The sequence below is a fragment of the Rhinopithecus roxellana genome, chromosome 6, assembly GCF_007565055.1.
Source record: "Rhinopithecus roxellana isolate Shanxi Qingling chromosome 6, ASM756505v1, whole genome shotgun sequence".
NCBI lineage: Eukaryota > Metazoa > Chordata > Mammalia > Primates > Cercopithecidae > Rhinopithecus > Rhinopithecus roxellana.
The window spans coordinates 17,463,878-17,484,256 of NC_044554.1; the positions used below are offsets into that span (position 1 = coordinate 17,463,878).

At 37.1% G+C, this 20,379-nt stretch overlaps 1 protein-coding gene across 2 annotated transcripts in view; it reads right to left on the bottom strand.

The window, feature by feature from the left end:
* Positions 1-20,379, bottom strand: part of MAGI2 (membrane associated guanylate kinase, WW and PDZ domain containing 2) — a 1,518,597-nt gene that overhangs the window by 236,322 nt on the left and 1,261,896 nt on the right. For both annotated transcript variants that reach the window (XM_030933117.1, XM_030933118.1), the window contains exon 10: positions 15,771-16,409. In XM_030933117.1, the coding sequence (XP_030788977.1) occupies positions 15,771-16,409 (639 nt within the window). The remainder of the gene's footprint in view (positions 1-15,770; positions 16,410-20,379) is intronic.

A 20,379-nucleotide genomic window follows, 5' to 3' on the forward strand; every position in this document is an offset into this window, starting at 1 on the left:
CAAGTGATCTCCTTGTTCAATTCCCACCTGTGAATGAGAACATGTGGTGTTCGGTTTTCTGTCCTTGTGATAGTTTGCTGAGAATGATCATTTCCAGCTTCATCCATGTCCCTGCAAAGGACACGAACTCGTCCTTTTTTATGACTGCATAGTATTCCATGGTGTATATGGTACACTCCCATGTTTATTGAAGCACTACTCATAGCAGCCAAGATAGGAAATCAATGGATAAAGAACATGTATTATATCTACATAATGCAATACTATTCAGCCATTAAAAGAATAAAGTCCTGTCATTTGCAACAGCATGGATGAACTAAAGGATATTTTGGTAAGTGATTAAGCCAGGCATAGAAAGGCAAACACTGTTTGATCTTAATCATATGTGGAATCTAAAAAGTTGATTTCATAGAAGTAGGAAGTAGAATGGTGGTTACCAGAGGCTGGGATGGTTGTGAGGCTGGGAGGAGTTGGGGAGATGTTAAAGGATAAAAACATCACAGATAGGAAGAATAAGTTCAAGAGATCTGTTGTGCAGCATGGTGATTATAGCTAATGGTGATATATTCTTGAAAAATGCTAAAAGAGTGGACATTAAATGTTTTCATCACAAAAATAATTATGAGATAATACATATATTAGCTAGCTTTAACATACACAATTAGCTAGATTTAACATTAATACATATATTAGCTAGGTATTCAAAACATGTACACAATAAACACATACAATTTTATGCCAATTTAAAAAATAAATTTGGAAAAAAACTGTCTTCCTTACCCATCACTTTCCTTTTTCTGACCCTGTTTCTCAGTTTTTCTTTATTCTCATCCCTAATATGTATTACTGTGTTTATTGTCTACTTTCCTCCTAGGAGGCAAACTTCTTGAGGCAGGGACTTTGTTTCGCTCGTTGCCATATTTCCAGCACCTAGACTAGTACTGGGCACACAGCCCTAAGTAAATACTTATTAAATGAATAAGTCCTGCAGGGCCAAGCAGAAGCCATCAAAATCAAAGTCTTTTCTTAAAAAGATACAATTTTGGGAAACTGACATAATATAAAAACTCATTAAAATTACAGTCAGAAGATTCAGGTGTGAGTTCTGTTTCTGCTACTTCTAAATGGTGTGACAATAACTCCACAAGATTCCCAGAATCCTGTCTCTTTCATGCTAAGTGTCGTTTGTGGATCAATATCCCCATTTGGTGTATGTCTTGTAAAATGCATGACATTTTCTATGCTTAGGATGGGGTATCTCGTCATTGATACTCAGATTTCTCACATTTGGGGGACCCCGGAATTGCTCATCTCTTTGCATCGACACACTGAACTTGGGTCAATTATCAACTCTCAGTCTGTTAGGCTACCTTGTGAATTTTAATACGTATACCAGTGGCTTGAGTATACCTCACAAAGCTAGAATAAATCACATCACTATACCATGTTAGAAAAAAGATTTCATGTCCAGGTGCAGTGGCTCACACCTGTAATCCCTACACTTTGGGAGTCTGAGGCAGGTGAATCATTTGAGGTCAGAAGTTCGAGACCAGCCTGGCCAACATGGTGAAACCCTGTCTCTAGTAATAATAACAAAATCAGCAGGGTGTGGTGGTGTGTACCTGTAACTCCAGCTTCTCAGGAGGCAGAGGCAGGAGAATCGCTTGAACCCAGGAGGTGGAGGCTGCAGTGAGCCAAGATCGCATCACTGCACTCCAGCCTGGATGACAGAGCGAGACCCTGTCTCAAAAAAAAAAAAAAAAAAAAAAAAAAAAAAAAAAGATTTCACTTGATGATGTGACATGATCAGTAGTTATATATCCTTGATGTGCAGGTCAGGGTACAGACAGCCCATAAGGAATAACAAGGGCAGAGTGTCTACCACATGTTTGACCCCAGACCATTTTTTAATTCCTGGGCACACAAGAACATGTACTACCTTTTCCAGTCTCTTATGACCAATGGGAACTAGAACTGAGTTCTGGCCAATTGACTGTGGCAGAAAGTGATGTACACTGCTTCCTGGGCTGGCTCCTAAAGCCTCTTGCATGACACTTTGCTCTTTTGGTCTTATTTTAGCTGTGAGTTAGTTAGAGAGGACCCAGAGAGGGATGCTAAGTTCCTAGGGCATGAATCTTCAACAGAAGAAAGCCTGGTTCCCCGAGCCACTGCATGGAGGGGAGGTGCCCAGGAGATCTGCCATACAGGAACACATGTACTGCAACTTTTGTGAGTGAGAAATAAACTTTTATTAAGTCGCTAAGATTTCATGGCATATTTGTTAATACAGTAGCCAGTATCCCATGTCATTCACAACTCATGCTGTGGATTTGTGACTTAGTTTTCTCTGTCATATATGCTTTTTCTCTGCTGACTTCAAATGGAAAGTGGGATTATATAATAATTGAATGTGGAATATCCACTTTGATTTTCTCCTAATCTCCTTGGATACAAATCTTTTCAAATACCTGGTGCTTTTCTCTCTCAGAAACATTTCTATATTAGACCTTTATTAGTGATAACTATTCTCTTTTGTAGCTTAAATCTGTTTTGATAACTTCTTAAGTCTTTTGTTGTTGTGGTCATGGTGGTTTTTAAATTCTGAGTGATTCTTTATCTTTGGCCAGGTGTGGTGGCTCATGCCTGTAATCCCAGCACATTGGGAGGCTGATGCAGGTGAACTGCTTGAGCTAAGGAGTTCAAGACCAACCTGGACAACATGTTGAAATGTTACAAAAAATACAAAAATTAGCCAGGCATGGTGCCATATGCCTGTGGTCTCAGCTACTTGAAAGGCTGAGGTGGGAGGATCGCTTGTGCCCAGGAGGTCAAGGCAGCAGTGAGCTATGATTGTGCCACTGCATTCCAGTGAAGAGTGAGACCCTGTCTCAAAATAAATAAATAGTCTTTTATACCACTATATAGCATTACCTAACTAGCTGCTTAAATATTTCTCCAAACAATAGCAACATGAAACAACCTCTAAAATATTTGGGGGTAAAGGAGCATGATATAAGCAACCTACCCTCAAATGGTTCAGATACACACACACACACACACACACACACACACACACACACACACACTCTTATAAAACAAATGGGGCAAAAATGTTAATAGCAATATGGGTAAACAGTATATGGTGTTATGTGTATTATACTTGCACATTTTTTTCTGTAAATTCAAAGAAACTTCTGAATTTTTTTTAAGAAAATATTAGCACTATTATATTAATACTTATAGCTTTACTTGTAATGTTTTATCTGTGCAGTTTAAAAATTGTAGTACAATGGTTTTCTCTGATAATAGGCTTTTAAAAATTTTAAAGCAAAAACACAATTCTCTGGGTCCTTAATTTTCTGCTTTTCTCTCAAAGCTCTGATACAGTCTATGACACCCTTAAATACTCTGAATTCTCTTTGAATGTAAAAAAAAATGTGTATTATCCGTACCAGTTAATATATTGTCAGCATAAGAAGAGAATATACTGATTTAGTGAAAACTTTGGGGGATCATGTTTTATAGAACTAGGAAGAAGAGTTTTCAAAAACTGGTCAACTGCAATTAACAGGAAGTTCACAAATTAAGAAGACTTTGTTGCATTTTAATATAAATATGAATAAAATATACAATAAGGCTTGATTATGGTAATCACACTGGGTTTGTCATATTCTAGACATCAAACAACAGTGTCCTTGAGCAGAGTGTAATTATTCCCTGTTCCACACTAGGTTGGGCATCAGCCAATAAATTATTTATAAATAAACTAGTATGTATGTTTCCTAAGCCATTCAAATAGAAAAACCATTAGCCAACCTATTTAAGAAAAAGCACTAATAAGAAATAAGGGCCAGGCATGGTAGCTCACACCTGGAATTGCAGCACTTTTGGAGGCCAAGATGGGAAGATCGCTTGAGGCCAGGAGTTTGAGACCAGCCTGGTCAACATAGCAAGACCTCATTTCTATTTAAATTAAAAAAAAAAGAAAAAAATTTAACTCCCTCAGGTAAAGTGGAAACTAGAAGAAAATGGAGAATATTTGATTTTAATTCAACTTAAATACATTCGAAAACCTGAATAAAAGAGATAATTTGTAGGATAACATGCATTGTAAAAACTGAACCCCGGCAAGACAGAAATTCTAAAAGAATTAATTACTATGGAAGAAATGGAAAAGTTCTAAAGGTGTACCCTTCCTCCCACCAAACCAAACTAAACAAAACAAAAAACAAAACCAACACACCAGAACTAGATACTTGCAACGATGTATATTATATCTGCAAGGAATAGATAGCTTTGAAGATAATTAAATTATTTCTCAGCAGAGAAAGGGTATTGATTGCTTTTAAGACATCAGTATAACTTTAATAGTAAAATCTGATGGTAAAAAATATAACAGAAAGGAAATTTTAGGCCAATGTCATTTAAAGTGGATGCAAAATTATATGTAAACAAATAGAATTTAGGAGCATATTACAAGCATAATATGATTGAACACAGTTTAGTCCGAGAATGAAAGGATAGCTTAATGCTAATCAGTCCCTTAATGCAACTCATCATGGTGATAAGTCAAAGGAGAACATAATAATCATCTCCAAAGACACCAAAAAAAACCTTTGGATAAAATTTATTACCCATTTTTGATATAGATTCTGAATCAAATGGGAATTGAGAGGTATTTCCTTAGCATGGCAAATATTAATCTTAAATGGAAGGCCAGTATTGTATTTAAGAGTGTAAAATGAGACTTTCTAGTTAAGTCAGGAAATGGATAGAAATTTCCATAATCCTCACTATTAACGGTGACGTGTATATAATACAAATCAAAGGTATGCAAATAAGAAAGGAGGAGGCAAAGTGATTGTTATTTGTAGGTGGTGTTATTGTATGCCCCCAAATACCATGAAATGAACTGAAAAAATTATGAGAAACAGTAAGATAACTCAGTAAGGGAGCTGGGCATAAGATCGATATTCAAGGATAAAACTCCAGGGGGTAGGAGATATAAATGTAAAAAGCAAACTAAGGACATATTTATATTGATATTTATTTTTTTGTCTCTAGTAATACCAATTCCATGAGAAAAAGGATGTGATTGGCTTTGTTTATTGCTTTATCTCTAGTGCCAAAAAAGTGCCTAGCACATCATGGGCATTCAAAAAGTATTTTGTGAAACTAAGAAAGGGGCAAGATGGCCAACTAGAAACCCTTAGTACTTGTCCCTACCCCACAAGACAGTCCAAACAATGGATAAATAACTACATTTTGATGAAAATAACTAAAGGAGAGCACCAGTGTACATCAAAGGAGTAGCAGAAACCTTGGAGAGCACAGAAATCTAGGATGGCCCCAGAGAGAATGGAAGGAAACCCCTGGCCTCCACCACCTCACCTCCCAGCTGGGCTCAGCTCTGAACCAGGAGGGACTTCTCCCTGTGAGGAAAAAGTAAGATGGAGGACCCAAGCATCCCCCATCAACACCTCGGACACCTGTAGTCCTCACCACTGGGGACTCCTGCAGTCCTCACACACACTGAACTCAGCCGAAGGAGGTGTCAGGAGTCCACACAGCCATGCTCCCTCCAGAAAAGAAGCCAACACGGTGCCTTGCCCTCTTTGACCCACACGGCTTCTGTGCTTTGCAATCTTGGAATCAGAACTACTGCTAGAGTATGTCCTGCCCTGGGGGTGAGTGACCATGGCACTCTTCCGTGCCTAAGGGCTTAGCCACCATGGAGCCACCCCTGTTCAGTGGTTCAGCATCACTGAGAGGAATTTCTACCATACCCTACCCTGTGAAGCCAAGCTGCTGCAGGGCTACTCTATCTACCCTTCCCAGTGGTTGCTGCATCTTGTCAATCAGGACCCAAAATAAAGCTGTGCACTGCCTCCCAGGGAAACAGTGGATTGACAAAGCAGCTTCATCTACCCCTCCCAGTAACTGCTACACCCAGCTCCCCAACACCTGAGCTGAAATAGTACCCTTCATCCTGGGGAAACGGTGCCTTGGCTGTCCAGCAGTCATGTCCCACCAGTGCCTGAGTTGAAGATGTGCCCTGCCTCCTGGGAAATGATGTCTTGGCCACTCAGAGCAGTCACATCTCCTGGGACTGAGCTGAAACAGCACATTGCCTCCAAAGGAATTAGTGCCCTGGTGAAGCTGGGCAGAGCTGATAGAAACCCTGCATCCCAGAGAAACATCATTGGCTGGGCTGAGACACCCTGGCCCGCATGCTAAACAACTAGTACCTTGCTTCCCTGGAGTCAAACTAGCTTCTTAGAGTCTGAGCTGCTGAGACAAACCCTTCACCAGGGTCAAATCTCCATAGCATCCCTTCTTTCCTGGAGCCAGGCCAGTGCTGTGCCCTGCCCTCAGGGTCAGAGACATAGCTATAATCTGGTCCCCTGGGCCTAAGCTGCTGGAGGTTGCCTCAGAGTCACAGACCCTGGCTCTGTGGGTAATCTCTATTCAACTCTGCCTCAGAGTAAACCTATACCACAAGACCCAGTTGTTACAATAGGTTGGCAAGATCTTGAACTCAGGACATCAGGTTCACAGCTGCTCTGACACCTGTATCCTGGAGCCCAGTGCTGCTGCAGCTGCATATTGATCATGTCAAACCCAACAGCAAGAGGGATTCATTCAGCTAAGTCTGCCCATTGTGGAGAAAACATGATCAGGACAGTCTCAAAACTCTTGCCACCAAGAACCCAGGCAATCTATGCTACCACTGCTGCTGCCACAAACTCCTATAGCCTAGGCTGCTGAGACATCATCACAAATGTTGATTGCAGCTGAAGAATCTGTACAAAGACTATACCACTGAATATACTTGGAACTAGCCACTACATCTTTTTCAGCTGGCATACTAAGACTCATTTGGAGGTGAAAATATGACCCTACCAAAGGAACACAGTAACTCTCTGCAACCTCCAAAAAAAGGGAAATTTATAAATTGTCTGTAAAGGAATTAAAAATAATGGTCTTTAATAAACTCAGTGTGATACAAGAGAATACAGATAGACAGTTGAAAAAGAATCAGAGAAACAGTTCATGATCTCAAAGAGAAATTTAACAAAGAGATGGATATCTAAAAAAGAACCAATAGAAATCTTGGAGCTGAAGAATTTAATGAATGAAATTATAAACATACTATATAGAGCTTCAGCAGCAGACTAGATCAAGCAGAAGAAAGAATCTCTGAACTTGAAGATAGGTCTTTTGAAATTACCCAATAAGAGGGGGAAACAACAAAAACAAAAGCCCAAAACAATGAAAAAGTGAAAACAGCCTATGGGAGTTCTGGGATACCATTAAACGAGAAAACATTTGCATTATGAGAGTTTCAGAAAAAGAAATGACAAAGACAGGAACAGAAAGCTTACCTGTAATTATAAAATAATAGGTGAAAACTTCCCAAGTCTTGGAAGAGATATGAACATTCAGATTCATGAAGCTAACAGGTTCCCAAACAGACTCAACCTAGAGAGATCCTCACTGAGGCAAATTAATGGTCAAAAGTCAAAAACAAAGTAAGAATTTAAAAAGCAGCAATGAGAAAAATATCAAGTCATATATAAGGGAACTACCATTAGGCTACAAATAGATGTCTCAGCAGAAATCCCAGAGGCCAAGAAAGAAGGGGATGATATTGAAAGTGCTGAAAGTTTTTCCTGAACAAGCAAAAGTTGAGGGAAGTCATTCCCCTACAGCTTCCTTATATCAAATGCTTAAGGGAGTTCTTCAAGTAGAAATGAAAACATATGAAAGTACAACATTCACTGATAAGGGCAAATATATCAAATCCAGAGTAATTCAATAATGTTATGTTGCTCTGTAAATTATACACATCTCTACTGTGAACCATTAACAAAACATCAGTCATAAGTCCTTATCTATCAATAAATACTTTGAATGTAAATGGATTGAAATCTCCAATCAAAAGACAGTTTTGCTGAATAGTTTAAAAAACAAGATCCAACGATATGCTGCTTACAAAAGCCTCACATTAACTTTAAGGACACACAGAGGCTGAAAATAAAGGGATGGAAGAAGATATTCCAGGCAAACAGTAACCAAAAGAGTAGGAGTGGCTATACTTACATCAGATAAAAGAGATGCATTAGGGAAAGCACAGCTTTAGAAAGGGTGCTGAGAAAATTGGAAATAAAACTAGACTTCTATCTCTCACAAAAATCAAATAAAAATGCATTAAAAACTTAAATGTGAGATCCAAAACTATGAAAGTATTATAGGAAAACCATGGGGAGGTACTTCATGATATTGGCTTAGACAGTGTTTTTTGGCTATGCCTCAAAAAAGTAGACAAATAAGATTACATCCAATTAAAAAGATTCTATACTGAAAAAGAACAATCAACAGAGTGAGGAGACAACCTACAAAATAGAAGAAAATATTTGCAAACTATTCATCTAACAAGAAGTTAATATCCAAAATATACAAGGAACTTAAACAGCTTAACAGCTAAAAAAAAAAAAAAAAAAAAGAAGAAGAAGTGCGAAAGACCTGAATAGACATTTCTCAAAAGACATATGAATGGCTAACAGTTATATGAAAAACTGCTCTCCATCACTAATTATCAGGGAAATATAAATCAAAACCACAGTGTGATATCACTCAATCTGTTAAGATAGCTATTAGCAAAAAGACACAAGATAGCAAGCGTTGGTGAGGATGTGGAGAAAAGGGAACCGTTGCACACTGTTGATGGCAATGTACATTAGTATAGCCATTATAGAAAACAGTATGGAGGTTTCTTAAAATATTAAAAATAGAACTACTGCATGATCAGTAATTCTACTGGGTATATATCTGAAGAAAATATAATGAATGTCACAGAGTTATCTTCACTTCTATATTTACTGAAGCACTACATATTCGCAACAGCCAAGATATGGAACCAACCCAAGTGTCGATCAGTGGATGAATGGTTAAAGAAAATGTGGTAAATCTACACAATGAAATACTACTCAGCCATAAAAGAGAATGAAATCCTGTCATTTGCAACAACATGAATTAACCTGGAGGACATTACATTAAGTATGCCAGGTCCAGAAAGACAAATACTGAATGATCTCACTTATATGCAGAATATTAAAAAGTTCATCTCATAAAAATAGAGAATAGAATAGTGGATAGCAGTGGCTGAGGAGGGTAGTGGGAAGGAGGAGTTGGGGGAGGTTCTGCAAAGGACACAAAGTTACTGTTAGGAGAAAGTAGTTCCTGTGTTCTATTGCACATTAGGTTGACTATAGTTACCAATAATGTGTATTTCAAAGTAGACAGAGGATTTTGAATGTTTTCACCACAAAGAAATGATAAATGCTTGAGATGATGGATTTACTTAACCTGATTTGATGATTATACAGCATATACATGTGTTGAAACATCATATACCCCATAAATATGTAAAATTATTAAGTGTCAATTAAAAATAGATTAAAAAGCTACATCATTTTTCTAATAGAAAAAACCTGAAAGCAACAACAATATCCATTAGCATTAGTGGGAATCTGATTAAGTTTTAAAAACAAGATGTATTTCTGAACTAATATATAAAACCCTCCAAAAGAATATTAAAGTAAGGCACTAGGACATATACAACTGTAATATACTTAACAGGATGAAAATAACACAAAACATGTTCTCTTTAACAATGAAATTATTAGAAATCAACAATAGAAAAAGATTTGGGAAATTCCAAACGTTGGAAGAATCAACACTTTTCTAAGTAACCTATAGGTCAAAAAAGAAATTACAAGGGAAATAAAATATCTTGGACTGAGTGAAAAAGGAAAACACAACATAGTAAAATTTATGGAATTTAGCTAAAGAAGTAGTTGGAGTGAAATTTATAGCTGTAAGTGATTTTCTTAGAAAGAAATGGAATCATTAATCCTCTAAGCTTCTGCCTCAAGAAGACAGAAAAGGAAAAGTAAATCAAACAAGAAGCAAGTTGGAGAGAAAAAACTGTAACTACCAGAGTGGAAAATGTTGAAATGGAAAACAGAAAATAAGCAATTTCAAAAGTTGGTTCTTAAAAAGGAATTACATAAAATTTTATTAAAAACTTTATGCTAATTCAACAACTTAGATGAATTGTAAAAATTTCTAGAAGTACATAAATTACCAAAACTGATTTAAGAAGAAAACATTAAATCAGGAAAAGAAATGGAATTAACAACTAAAAATCTTCCTACGAATAAAAGCTCAGACCAGATGACTTCACTGGTGAATTCTATCAGACTTTTAAAGAAGAAATAATATCAACTCTACACAAACTCTTTCAGAAAATAGAGGGAGAGGGAACACTTTCCTACTCATTTTATGAAGCCGCTATTATCCTGACACCAAAGCCAGAGAAATACATCACAAGAAAAGAAAACAGAAAAATCTTCCCCGAAACAGGTTAAAAAATCCTTAACAAAATATGAGCAAACGAAATTCAGCAACATACACAAAGTTATATACCATGATCAAGTAGGGTTGTTATCCCAGGAGTGTTAAATTAGTTCAATATCTAAAAATCATGTTATATAATATATCATATCGATAAAGGACAAAAACTACAGGATCATCCCAATAACTGCAGCAAAAATATTCGATAAAAACCAAGACCCACTGATTATTTAAATTTCCAGCAAACCAAGAATAGAAGACAACTTTCTCAACCTGATGAAGGGCATATAAAAATCCTGCCCTAAAATCAGATGTAATGGTGCAAGACTAACATTTTCTTTCTAAAATTGGTGACAAGGTAAGGATGTCTGCTCACCTCTCTTGTACTCAATATCATTCTGAGAAGTTCAAGCAAGTGTAATAATGCAAGGAAAAGAAGTCAAAGGCATACAAATTGGAAAGGAAGAAGTAAAACTGTCTTTATTACCAGATGGTATAATAACTACATAGAAAATAAGGAGTCTACAAAAAACCTCCAGACTTAAAAAGTCAGTTTAATAAAATTGCAGTGTACAAAATCAAAAATGAAAAACAAATGTATTTCTATATATTAGCAATAAACAACCTGAAAAGACATAAAACAATTCCATTGACAATAACATCAACAAGAATAAAATAGCTAGAAATAAAATGAACAAAAGTACAAGATCTGTACATTGAAAACTACAAACTATTGCTGAGAGAAATTAAAGATCCAAATAAGTGAAGAGATACACTACCTTTATGAATTAAAAGGTTCAATGTTGCCAATTTTCCACAAATAGTTCTATAGATTCAATGTAACACCCAAATCCCAGCAGGCCTTTTATGTAACAAAATAATTAAAAAGGCAATCCTAGGCCAGGCACAGTGACTCATTCCTGTAATCCCAGCTCTTTGGGAGGTAGAGGCAGGAGGATTGCTTGAGCCCAGGAGCTCTAGACACCCCTGGGAAACACAGTGAGACTTCATCACTAAAAGAACATTTAAAAAGCCAGGTACAGTGGCATGTGCCTGTAGTCCTACCTACTGGAAAGGCTGAGGTGAAGGATCACTTGAGCCCAGGAGTTTGAGGCAGCAGTGAGCTATGATTGCACCACTGTACTGTAGCTTAGACAACAGAGTGAGACCCTGTCTCTTAAAAAAACAAAAACAAAAACAAAAACAAAAATGAGAAAACAATCCAATACTAGAATGTCTATGGAAATGCCAAGGACCTAGAATAGCCAAATTATTTTGAAAAAGGAGAAAACGTTGGAGGACTAACACCTCTGGTTTCAAGACTTAATAGAAAGCTAAAGTAACATAGAGAGCATGGGATTAGCAGAAGAATAGACAAACAGATCAATGGAATGGAACAGGGCATCTAGAAATAAACCTCCACATTTATGCTAATTCATTTTTGATAAGTGTCAAGGGAATTCAATGAAAAATAGCTTTTTCAACAAATGGTGCTAGAGTGATTGTTGGATATACATAAGCAAAAAAAAAAAAAAAAAAAAAAAAATGAAGTTAGGCCCTTAATTCACAGTATACACAAAAATTACCTTAAAATTGTTTATAGACCTAAATAAATGAGCTAAAGGTTTACAATTTTTAGAAGAAAACACAAGAAATCTTGGGTCAGGCAGATTTCTTAGATATAACACCAAAAGAAGGATCCATACAAGAAAAAAAAACACTTGGGCCAGGCACGGTGGCGCACGCCTGTAATCCCAGCACTTTAAGAGGCTGAGGCAGGTGGATCACGAGGTAGGTCAGGATATTGAGACAATCCCGGCCAACATGGTGAAACCCTGTCTTTACCAAAAATACAAAAAGGTAGCCAGGCATAGTGGCATGCACCTGTAATCCCAGCTACTCAGGAGGCTGGGGCAGAAGAGTCACTTGAACTCAGGAGGCAGAGCTTGCAGTGAGCCAAGATCACACCACTGCACTCCAGCCTTGGCAACAGAGCAAGACTCTGTCTCAAAAAAAAAAAAAGAAAAAAAATTGATAAATTGGATTTTAACAGAAACACTTGTGTGCCTCAAAGGCACCACTAAGAAAATGAAAAGACAAGCCATAGACAGAAAATAGCTGCAGATCACATAGCTTATAAAGGAAGAACTTCTATAACTTAAGAAAACCTAAAAGGACAGCACAATATAGGCAAATTATTTGAACAGACGTGCTACCGAAGATATATGAATGCTAATAAACACATGAAAACATGGCAAACATGTAAAAGTATTAGAGAAATGTACATTAAAACCACATAAAGATGTCACTACATGCTCATTAGAATAACAACAATAAAAAAGACTGATTATATCAAATGTGGGCAACAATGGGCAGCAATTGGAAACTTGTACAACAGCTGTTTTGGAAAACGTTCTATTTCTGAACAATTTAAATATATATTCTTCTTACAGTTGAGCAATACCACTCCTAGGTATCTACTCAAGAAAATGAAAACATAAGCACACACAAACATGTGTATCCAAATGTTCATAACAACGTGATTCATAAACGTCAAAAACCGAAAACAACTCGAATGTCCATACACTAATGAATGGACACGAAAATGGAGTGGATCTGTACAATGAAACACTATGCAGCCATAAAAGAAACAAACCACTTAAACCTGCACCGACACAGGTAACTCTCACCAGCATTAAGCTAAGTAAAATATTACATACTGTATGATTCCATTTATGAAAACTTATAGAAAGACAAAACTATTCAGAAAGCATATTAGTGGTTACCTGGGGTTTGGGGGAACTCTGGATGATGGATGTTCTAAGGATTATGATGATTGTTGCACAACTATATCATTTTAGCAACTTACTGAGCATACACTTATACTGGTGAGTGTTGTGGTATGTAAATTATACCACATGGTGTATGTAAAACAAATACCAAATAACCAAGGTATTTTAAAGTAACACACATGTATCCCATCTACATTAAACTTACTATATATATTCACACATGTGCTAGTAGACCATAAACTTTCTGTGACTATACATACAATATATTTGCCTCAGGGAGAAAGGACTGAAAGTCTGGGATAGGACAGAAAATTACTTTCATTTTATACTTATTGACATTATTTGCTTTAAAAAAGTTAAACCATGTACATTATTACTTTATAAATTAAAAACTCTAGTAAATAATTAAAAACAGCCGACCACCCATAGTCCTGATATAAGGATCCAGGCCTGCAACTCAGCTCTTGAGTCTGCTTATCTCAATGAGGTCATAGGCACTTCTGAGTAGCGCATAATAAGATAAAGTGAATTTCGCCACCTAAGCATGGTGCTAGTTCCTATTAATTTCAGAGAGATGAGTGCAAATTGTGGGACTCAGGGTAAACTCAAGAGGTTTTCGACTAGAAGTACTTTAAGCATCACAGCATACTGCATTTTGCTATGCTAGTCCCTAAAAAAACAAAAAGCAAGTCCCTCATCCCCAAACACAATCCAAATGCAAAGACCACTTTGATTCCTTGTGGAGTAAATGGGGGGCAAAGGAAAAGTGAGAATAGGGTGGCCTACCTGATAGCAGGCATACAATACATGTTTTCAGAAAAGTACAAATTACCATAATGTAAATTAGGGATTTCAAAGTACCTTATTTTCTGCTATGTCATGCTTTTAGAAGAAGCTGTATATAAAAAGTGTGTCCAAATTTGTTTCTATGAATCATACAGTAGATACTGCACAGTGATTTTGTGATACCCTTTAATATCAAGAACTTGTTCCAAATATTTGATTTTCAACTGCACACTATGAAGATATGACTGTTTAATTAGGAATGTTTAATCTTAAGCAATGCAAGAAATCAAAATACCCTGCCAACATTTAATTATCAGAATTCAACTGCTATTTTGTAACAATGCCTTGAGAAGGTCACATTTAAAATTGTTTTGCTATCATATGAATTTCCCTTTTAGTACAGGAACCTAAGACTTTATAGAGTGCAGCCCCCAAATGCCTGGTGTTTGCTGTCCGTTTCCAGACAAGGAATCAACAATGTAATACTTCCTTGAAGGAAAAACACCTGCAGAGAGGGCCAAATAAATCATAAAAGGTGCTACTTTCTTTCAGCTTTGACTGCCTTCACTTGCTTTTCAAACTGACAGTTTCAGGCTGTTTTGAGTGCTTTGAATATGCAACCACATGTTGGTCACATGTGTGTCCTTCATGCATGAGTTCCTCATTGTCCTGTTCCTTTTGACCCATCCATGCTGAAGCTTCGGTATTAATTTAGACTCGCCAGACATTTAGTGAGCAGATGTTGGGCTACAACACTACCATTGGGTTAGGTAGTATTATTATCCCATTGCAACAGATGACATGGCTGAGGCTCATTGACTTTCAGTGTCCTAAGTTCACAAATTGGCAAATAGGAAAACCAGGGCTCAGCCTGATCCTTTTCCTTTACACTCTTTTTTCGAGATAGTATCCTCTTTATCTATGGCCCCTTCCCTCCCTTTTCTCTCCAGGTTCACTGGTCATCCAGAGCAAAGCAGAAGAGATGTGGAGAAGGGGCCCTGTGCTTTACCCCATTCCCTTCCCCACAGAGAAGGTAGAGGGGAAGAAACATTCAGGGCTCAGAGCTTCTACCACACTTGGCCCTGTTCCTATTTCCATACTCTGCCCACGACAGTGAGCCCAGAACTTCAGCCCTCACCCTGTTCTGTAACTTTCTTCTCAGATCATGGGAGGTACTACGGGTAATTGTTTCTAGAGCAGTCCCTGCAGTAGCAGAAGTGTCCTGAACAACATCATTCCAAACTTTGAAAAGATTTTTCGACAGCAGCACAGCTCCCAGAGCTCTCACAGTTCATGGTCCTTCTGAGTATTGTCAAGACCGTGCTTGGGCTTGGGAGGGGTTGAACCAGCTTCCACCTGCTAGCCTGGAAACCTAAGCACGATTCAAAGCATTGCTTCCGTCGTAAAAGCAGGTTTCTTAATTACATCAATGGGAAACCAGTTTGAATTCTCCACGACTGATACATGAATGAACTTTTGAAACAGAATACATTCATACTTGGGGATTTAATCTTTACCCTCCAACTTTCTATCAATATGTTTGTAAGACTGAATGAACTATTATTGTGTTTAATACAAAATAGAAAAAGACGTATTCTCAGAATTCAAAAACACAGCTTCCTTTAATTCGTATTTTTCTCTCTTACTCTTTAAGCTTTATTTTTTAAAGTATAATTTCATTCAACTCCAAGGAAATCTCCATTTTAACAATATTATTAAAGGATCCTACTATTTTACCCATATATTTTATTGCTGAGCCAGTGTTTGTCTTACCTCCTCGATGGATAATCAAAGAAGTTTCGCTTCCAATGGGACAGTCCTTAAGTATATCCACTACTTCTGTATGGCTCAGGTTCTGTACATTCTGCTGGTTGATCTCAACAATGAGGTCACCTTCACACAGGCCAGGGCATCCCTGAATGTCAAGTATTTGTTTCACTCGCTGTCCTGTAGGACTGTCGGCAATAGTGAAGCCGAAGCCCTGGGCACCTTTCACAATGGTTAAGGTCATAAGTTCAGCTTGGGTGGCTCCAGATGAAGCCATAGACACATTGTCATCATGGACGGGTGGTGGATATGTGCCATCTAGCTGACCATCAGCTGGAATGGAGTGCAAAGAATGAGGCGGCCGATCTGTTATATCTGGAACTGACTGTGAGGTCCGAGAAATGTATTCCAAATATGTTTCATAGTTGTGTCTTCCATTGACCATCACTGGAGGTGGCCTCTCCATTATTGCAAGGGGTGGCACCATGCTGTTAGCAGGGTCTTCAGGATCAAAGGGCAAAGGGTAGCCACGACACAACACCAGGTTGACACTCTGACCAATAGGAACAGACTGGAAAAGTTTGACAACATCTGCATGAGTGTGTCCGAGGACACAAACTTCATTAATATAGACAATGACATCACCTGTAAGAAAAAAAGAGATTGACAACATGAGGTAAGTTCAATTAACATTGACATAGAGAAATGGAATTATTTATGAGACTAGTGAGAGGTGCTGTTTCTCAGTAAGCAGTGAGAAAATCAATTAGAATATACTTAAAATCACTGTAGGTGACTGAAGGTTACAACAGGACTGCCAACAAATATAATGATCAAATGCTGAAAAAAAGCTACTTGGTTATTCTTGAAGTTCAGAAACAACTTCATATTCAGAAAGAAAGGCTCTGAAAGAAAAGGTTAGAAGAATTTGTACCTTGAAGAAGCACATTCTCTATGCTTCTTTTTCATCTTATTTTCCATCTTTGGTGTAATTCAGTTAATAGAATTTTCAAACTATTGAGAAGTAGTGGTTATGAGTTTTAGATGAAAAAGAAAGCCCTACCATTTTTTTATATAAGTTTAGTAATTCAATTGCCTTTTTTCTCTTTTATGGAAGAGAAAAAATTTGCCTATTTTTTTCCATCTATAGCAGGTAATTACAAAGCTTCCATGTATATGCAAGCAAAGGTCAAGAGTGCAGGTTTTGGCATTAGGGAGCTGGGTTGACATCTTGGCTCAACTATTTAACAGATACGCGATATTGGCCAAGTTACCTGCTTTGAGCCACAGTTCCTCATTTGTAAAGTTGTGAGAATAAAATGACATAATGTAGGAAAAGTACTTGGCATAGTGTGTGACACAGTGCTCAATAAATGTGGACCATTATTAATATGATTGTTAAAATAGGATGGAAGACATTTGGGACCCTTGGTTTCAAACAGAAAGCTGCCATAGTTCATCCTCTGGTCTTAGATAAACTAATATTTCCGCGGATCATTTTCAATAAAGGCACTTGTCCTTTCTCCCCAGTGAACTATCACAGATTTTCAGAGGTCTACTGGTTAGAGGCTAACTTTAGATTAGAAATGCCCTGAATGCAAATTATTCATTATAAAATATGTTCAGAGAAATATTTTTTCCTGCTTAAAATGCAGAAAATCATGGCTGTTTGAGATAAATGTTTTAAAAAATTTTCAATTATGTATGAATAACAATTTTATTTTTGGAGAACTATTTTATCATGGATTGTTATTTTTATCTTCACAAACCATAATACTTGAAAATTGAACTTGCAAATTGAGATTGTGCCTGACTATGCTGAGGAGTATATTAGGGATGAAAAGACATGTTTTCATAGATTGTCAAATAAACAACTCCGAACACATCAGTTTATCAGAATAATTCTGGAATGGGAGGTGCAAATGGCTAGGGATTTCATTCTGAGACATCCTTGCCCAGCAAGCTTGCACACATCAAAAATGAAAAACAGAGTTGAACTTTTAGAGTTGACTACTTTTCTGGTCTTTTGTAAGTGTCTAACATAAAATGAATAAAACAATTAACAGGCCCTCTTCCCAAATTGACAGAAAGGCCAAGCAGACATTTTCAGGGATCCAGATTAGGTCTGCCTCTAGAAAATGTCACAACCTATGTGATTGGTCAGATGAAACTTCACTTTTCCATAATGTCTATCAGGGAGGTTACGGATGTGGAGGCTGGAACGTGGGTCCATGGCTCAGAACTGAATTGGAGTGGACATTCTGTCACTGCTATAATAATTCCTCATCAGCCTGTGGCAGCTGGGGATGCTTTGGGCATCGTTTTTAATTGATTCTGTTCATCTCAGTATCCCAGAGAAGTGTCTAATTCAGATAGACTATTTTTTTCTCCTCCTGTTTCTTTTAGTTTTAATGTTATATTATTTTCCACATTTAAAAGGTTGAAAGAACAACAAACACTTGTATACTAACATCCAACTTAATGACTGGAACACTGCTCGTTTTAGTTGAATCCCCCGTGGCTAGCACCTCTCCCCCAACTTGCTTTCCTTTACAGCCCTTTCCAAGGTAACCATTGTCCTACTTGAGGTTTGTTATTTACATATACTTTATAGTTTATATCATATCTAGGTGTCCATAAAAATAATATCTCTAAATAGTATCTAATCCCTAAATAATAATCCCTGGAAAGTATTTTTACATATTTTAAGCCTTTTGTAAACGGTATATATTTTAATATTCTGTAACTTTTCTTAAAATATGTTTGTGATATTTATTTTGATACTTGTGCCTCTAGTTCATTAGCTTTCATCATAATATAGTATTTATTGATGGCTATATTACTACTTAATAACATTCATCGATTCTTTTGTTAATGGACACGGGAATTATGACAAATTTGTGGCTATTGAAAATAACTCTGCCATGAACCCCGTGCTGGCACAGACCGTGTGCATCTTCAACTTTGTTAGATAATGGCAAATGGCTGACAAAAGAGGTCATATCGATTGACACTCTCATCGGTAGTGTGTTGAAATTTTCATTGCTTTACATCTGACATAGTACTTGGTATTCTCATACTTAATTTTTACTAATCTAATGGATGTGATCATAGTTTTGATTTGCATTTCCCAGATTGCCAGTGAGGGTGAGCATCTCTTCATGTTTATTGGCCTTTTGGATTTTCTCTTAGGTATGCCTCATTTCCTCAATCTTCCTATTCAGTGAGGTTCTTTTTTTTTTTTTTTTTTTTTTTTTTTTTAACTCATTGACTATTTTTGATGTCTACTTTCATTCTTGCTCCAACATTCTCCTTAGGTTTAGGAGGCTGTAAGGTATAGTAGAGATCACATGGGATATGAGGTCAAAAGACTTTGGTCTGAGTTCTAGTTTCATCACTTATTAGCTGTATAACTTTCCCAAACTGGCTTCAATCCTCTGCGACTCAGATTCTTTAGAAGTAATGATGAGCAATAGTAACAGCAGCTTATTGTTCTATGGGAAACAATGAATGAGATCGTACAGGTGAAACGGTTTCTAAGCTATAAATTATTATGCAAAAGATGATTGCTATTTCAGTAATTACTATTTGTCCTTCGTTACGTTCTTCCATAAAATCAGGACAGTCCTACCAAGATATTCCCACAACAGTTACAGTCAAAGATGATTGTGGAAATGATGGGTTTCTGAATGGCCAAGTAAAAGTGAGAAAGGGAACCAACGCCACTTCCTCTAATGCTCTCCCAAACTTTAATCATTGTTAACAGACTCCCCAGTCCCCAAGCGTGCTCTCTCCTTCCCTCTGCTCTGCCAGAAATTCATAGGAAAAAAGAACTAAGGGTCATGTTGAAAGCTCTCAAGGTTCCCTGCCAGGTCTAAAGAGTAGTTGTTTGAATTATAGTGATTAACGTTATCTATTTTTGAGTTTTAATGTGATCTTGCTATTTAGAAACAGAGAACTATTTGTGTTTCTTAGACCGCCTTTTACAATTTATGGGTATTTTCCACTCACAGCAATTTTTCAAGTCATCAGGCAAGTGAGAAAGAACCCTGCAACAATATCTTTATGAAGATAGAAGATTTCTGAATGTAAAAGATGAGTGACCAGTTATCACAGGACAAAACTATATAACAACTTAACAGTACTCAACTGCCCACTTTAAAAAAAATATATAGATGTCTAGATAATAAGTCATGGCCAAAACTCTTGTAGATGGGGATGTCAGCAAACATTTACTTGTTCAGATAGAATTTATTGGGTAGAATACTTATAGACTGTGCTGTATAAATGTCATTTACATGTTATGAAATAAAAACATAAGACACCTGGTATATGTCATCTGACAGTGCCATGCCAAGTCCTCAGACAGATTGAGTTTAAGAGTATAGAAAGGGACGTCATCAGGAAGACTGGCCCTAACCTGTTGGCCTACTTGAGAGGGAGAATTGGAAGAGACACTTGATCTCCCCATCTCTCAATTTCTTCTTTTATAAAATGGGAATAAAAATATCTCCTCCGTTTCCTCTTTTGCAGAGCTACTGTGAAAATGAGATCATCCTTGTGAAAATACTTATAATTTTATCAAATTTTTTCTCCATAAAAACAAGAAGATACA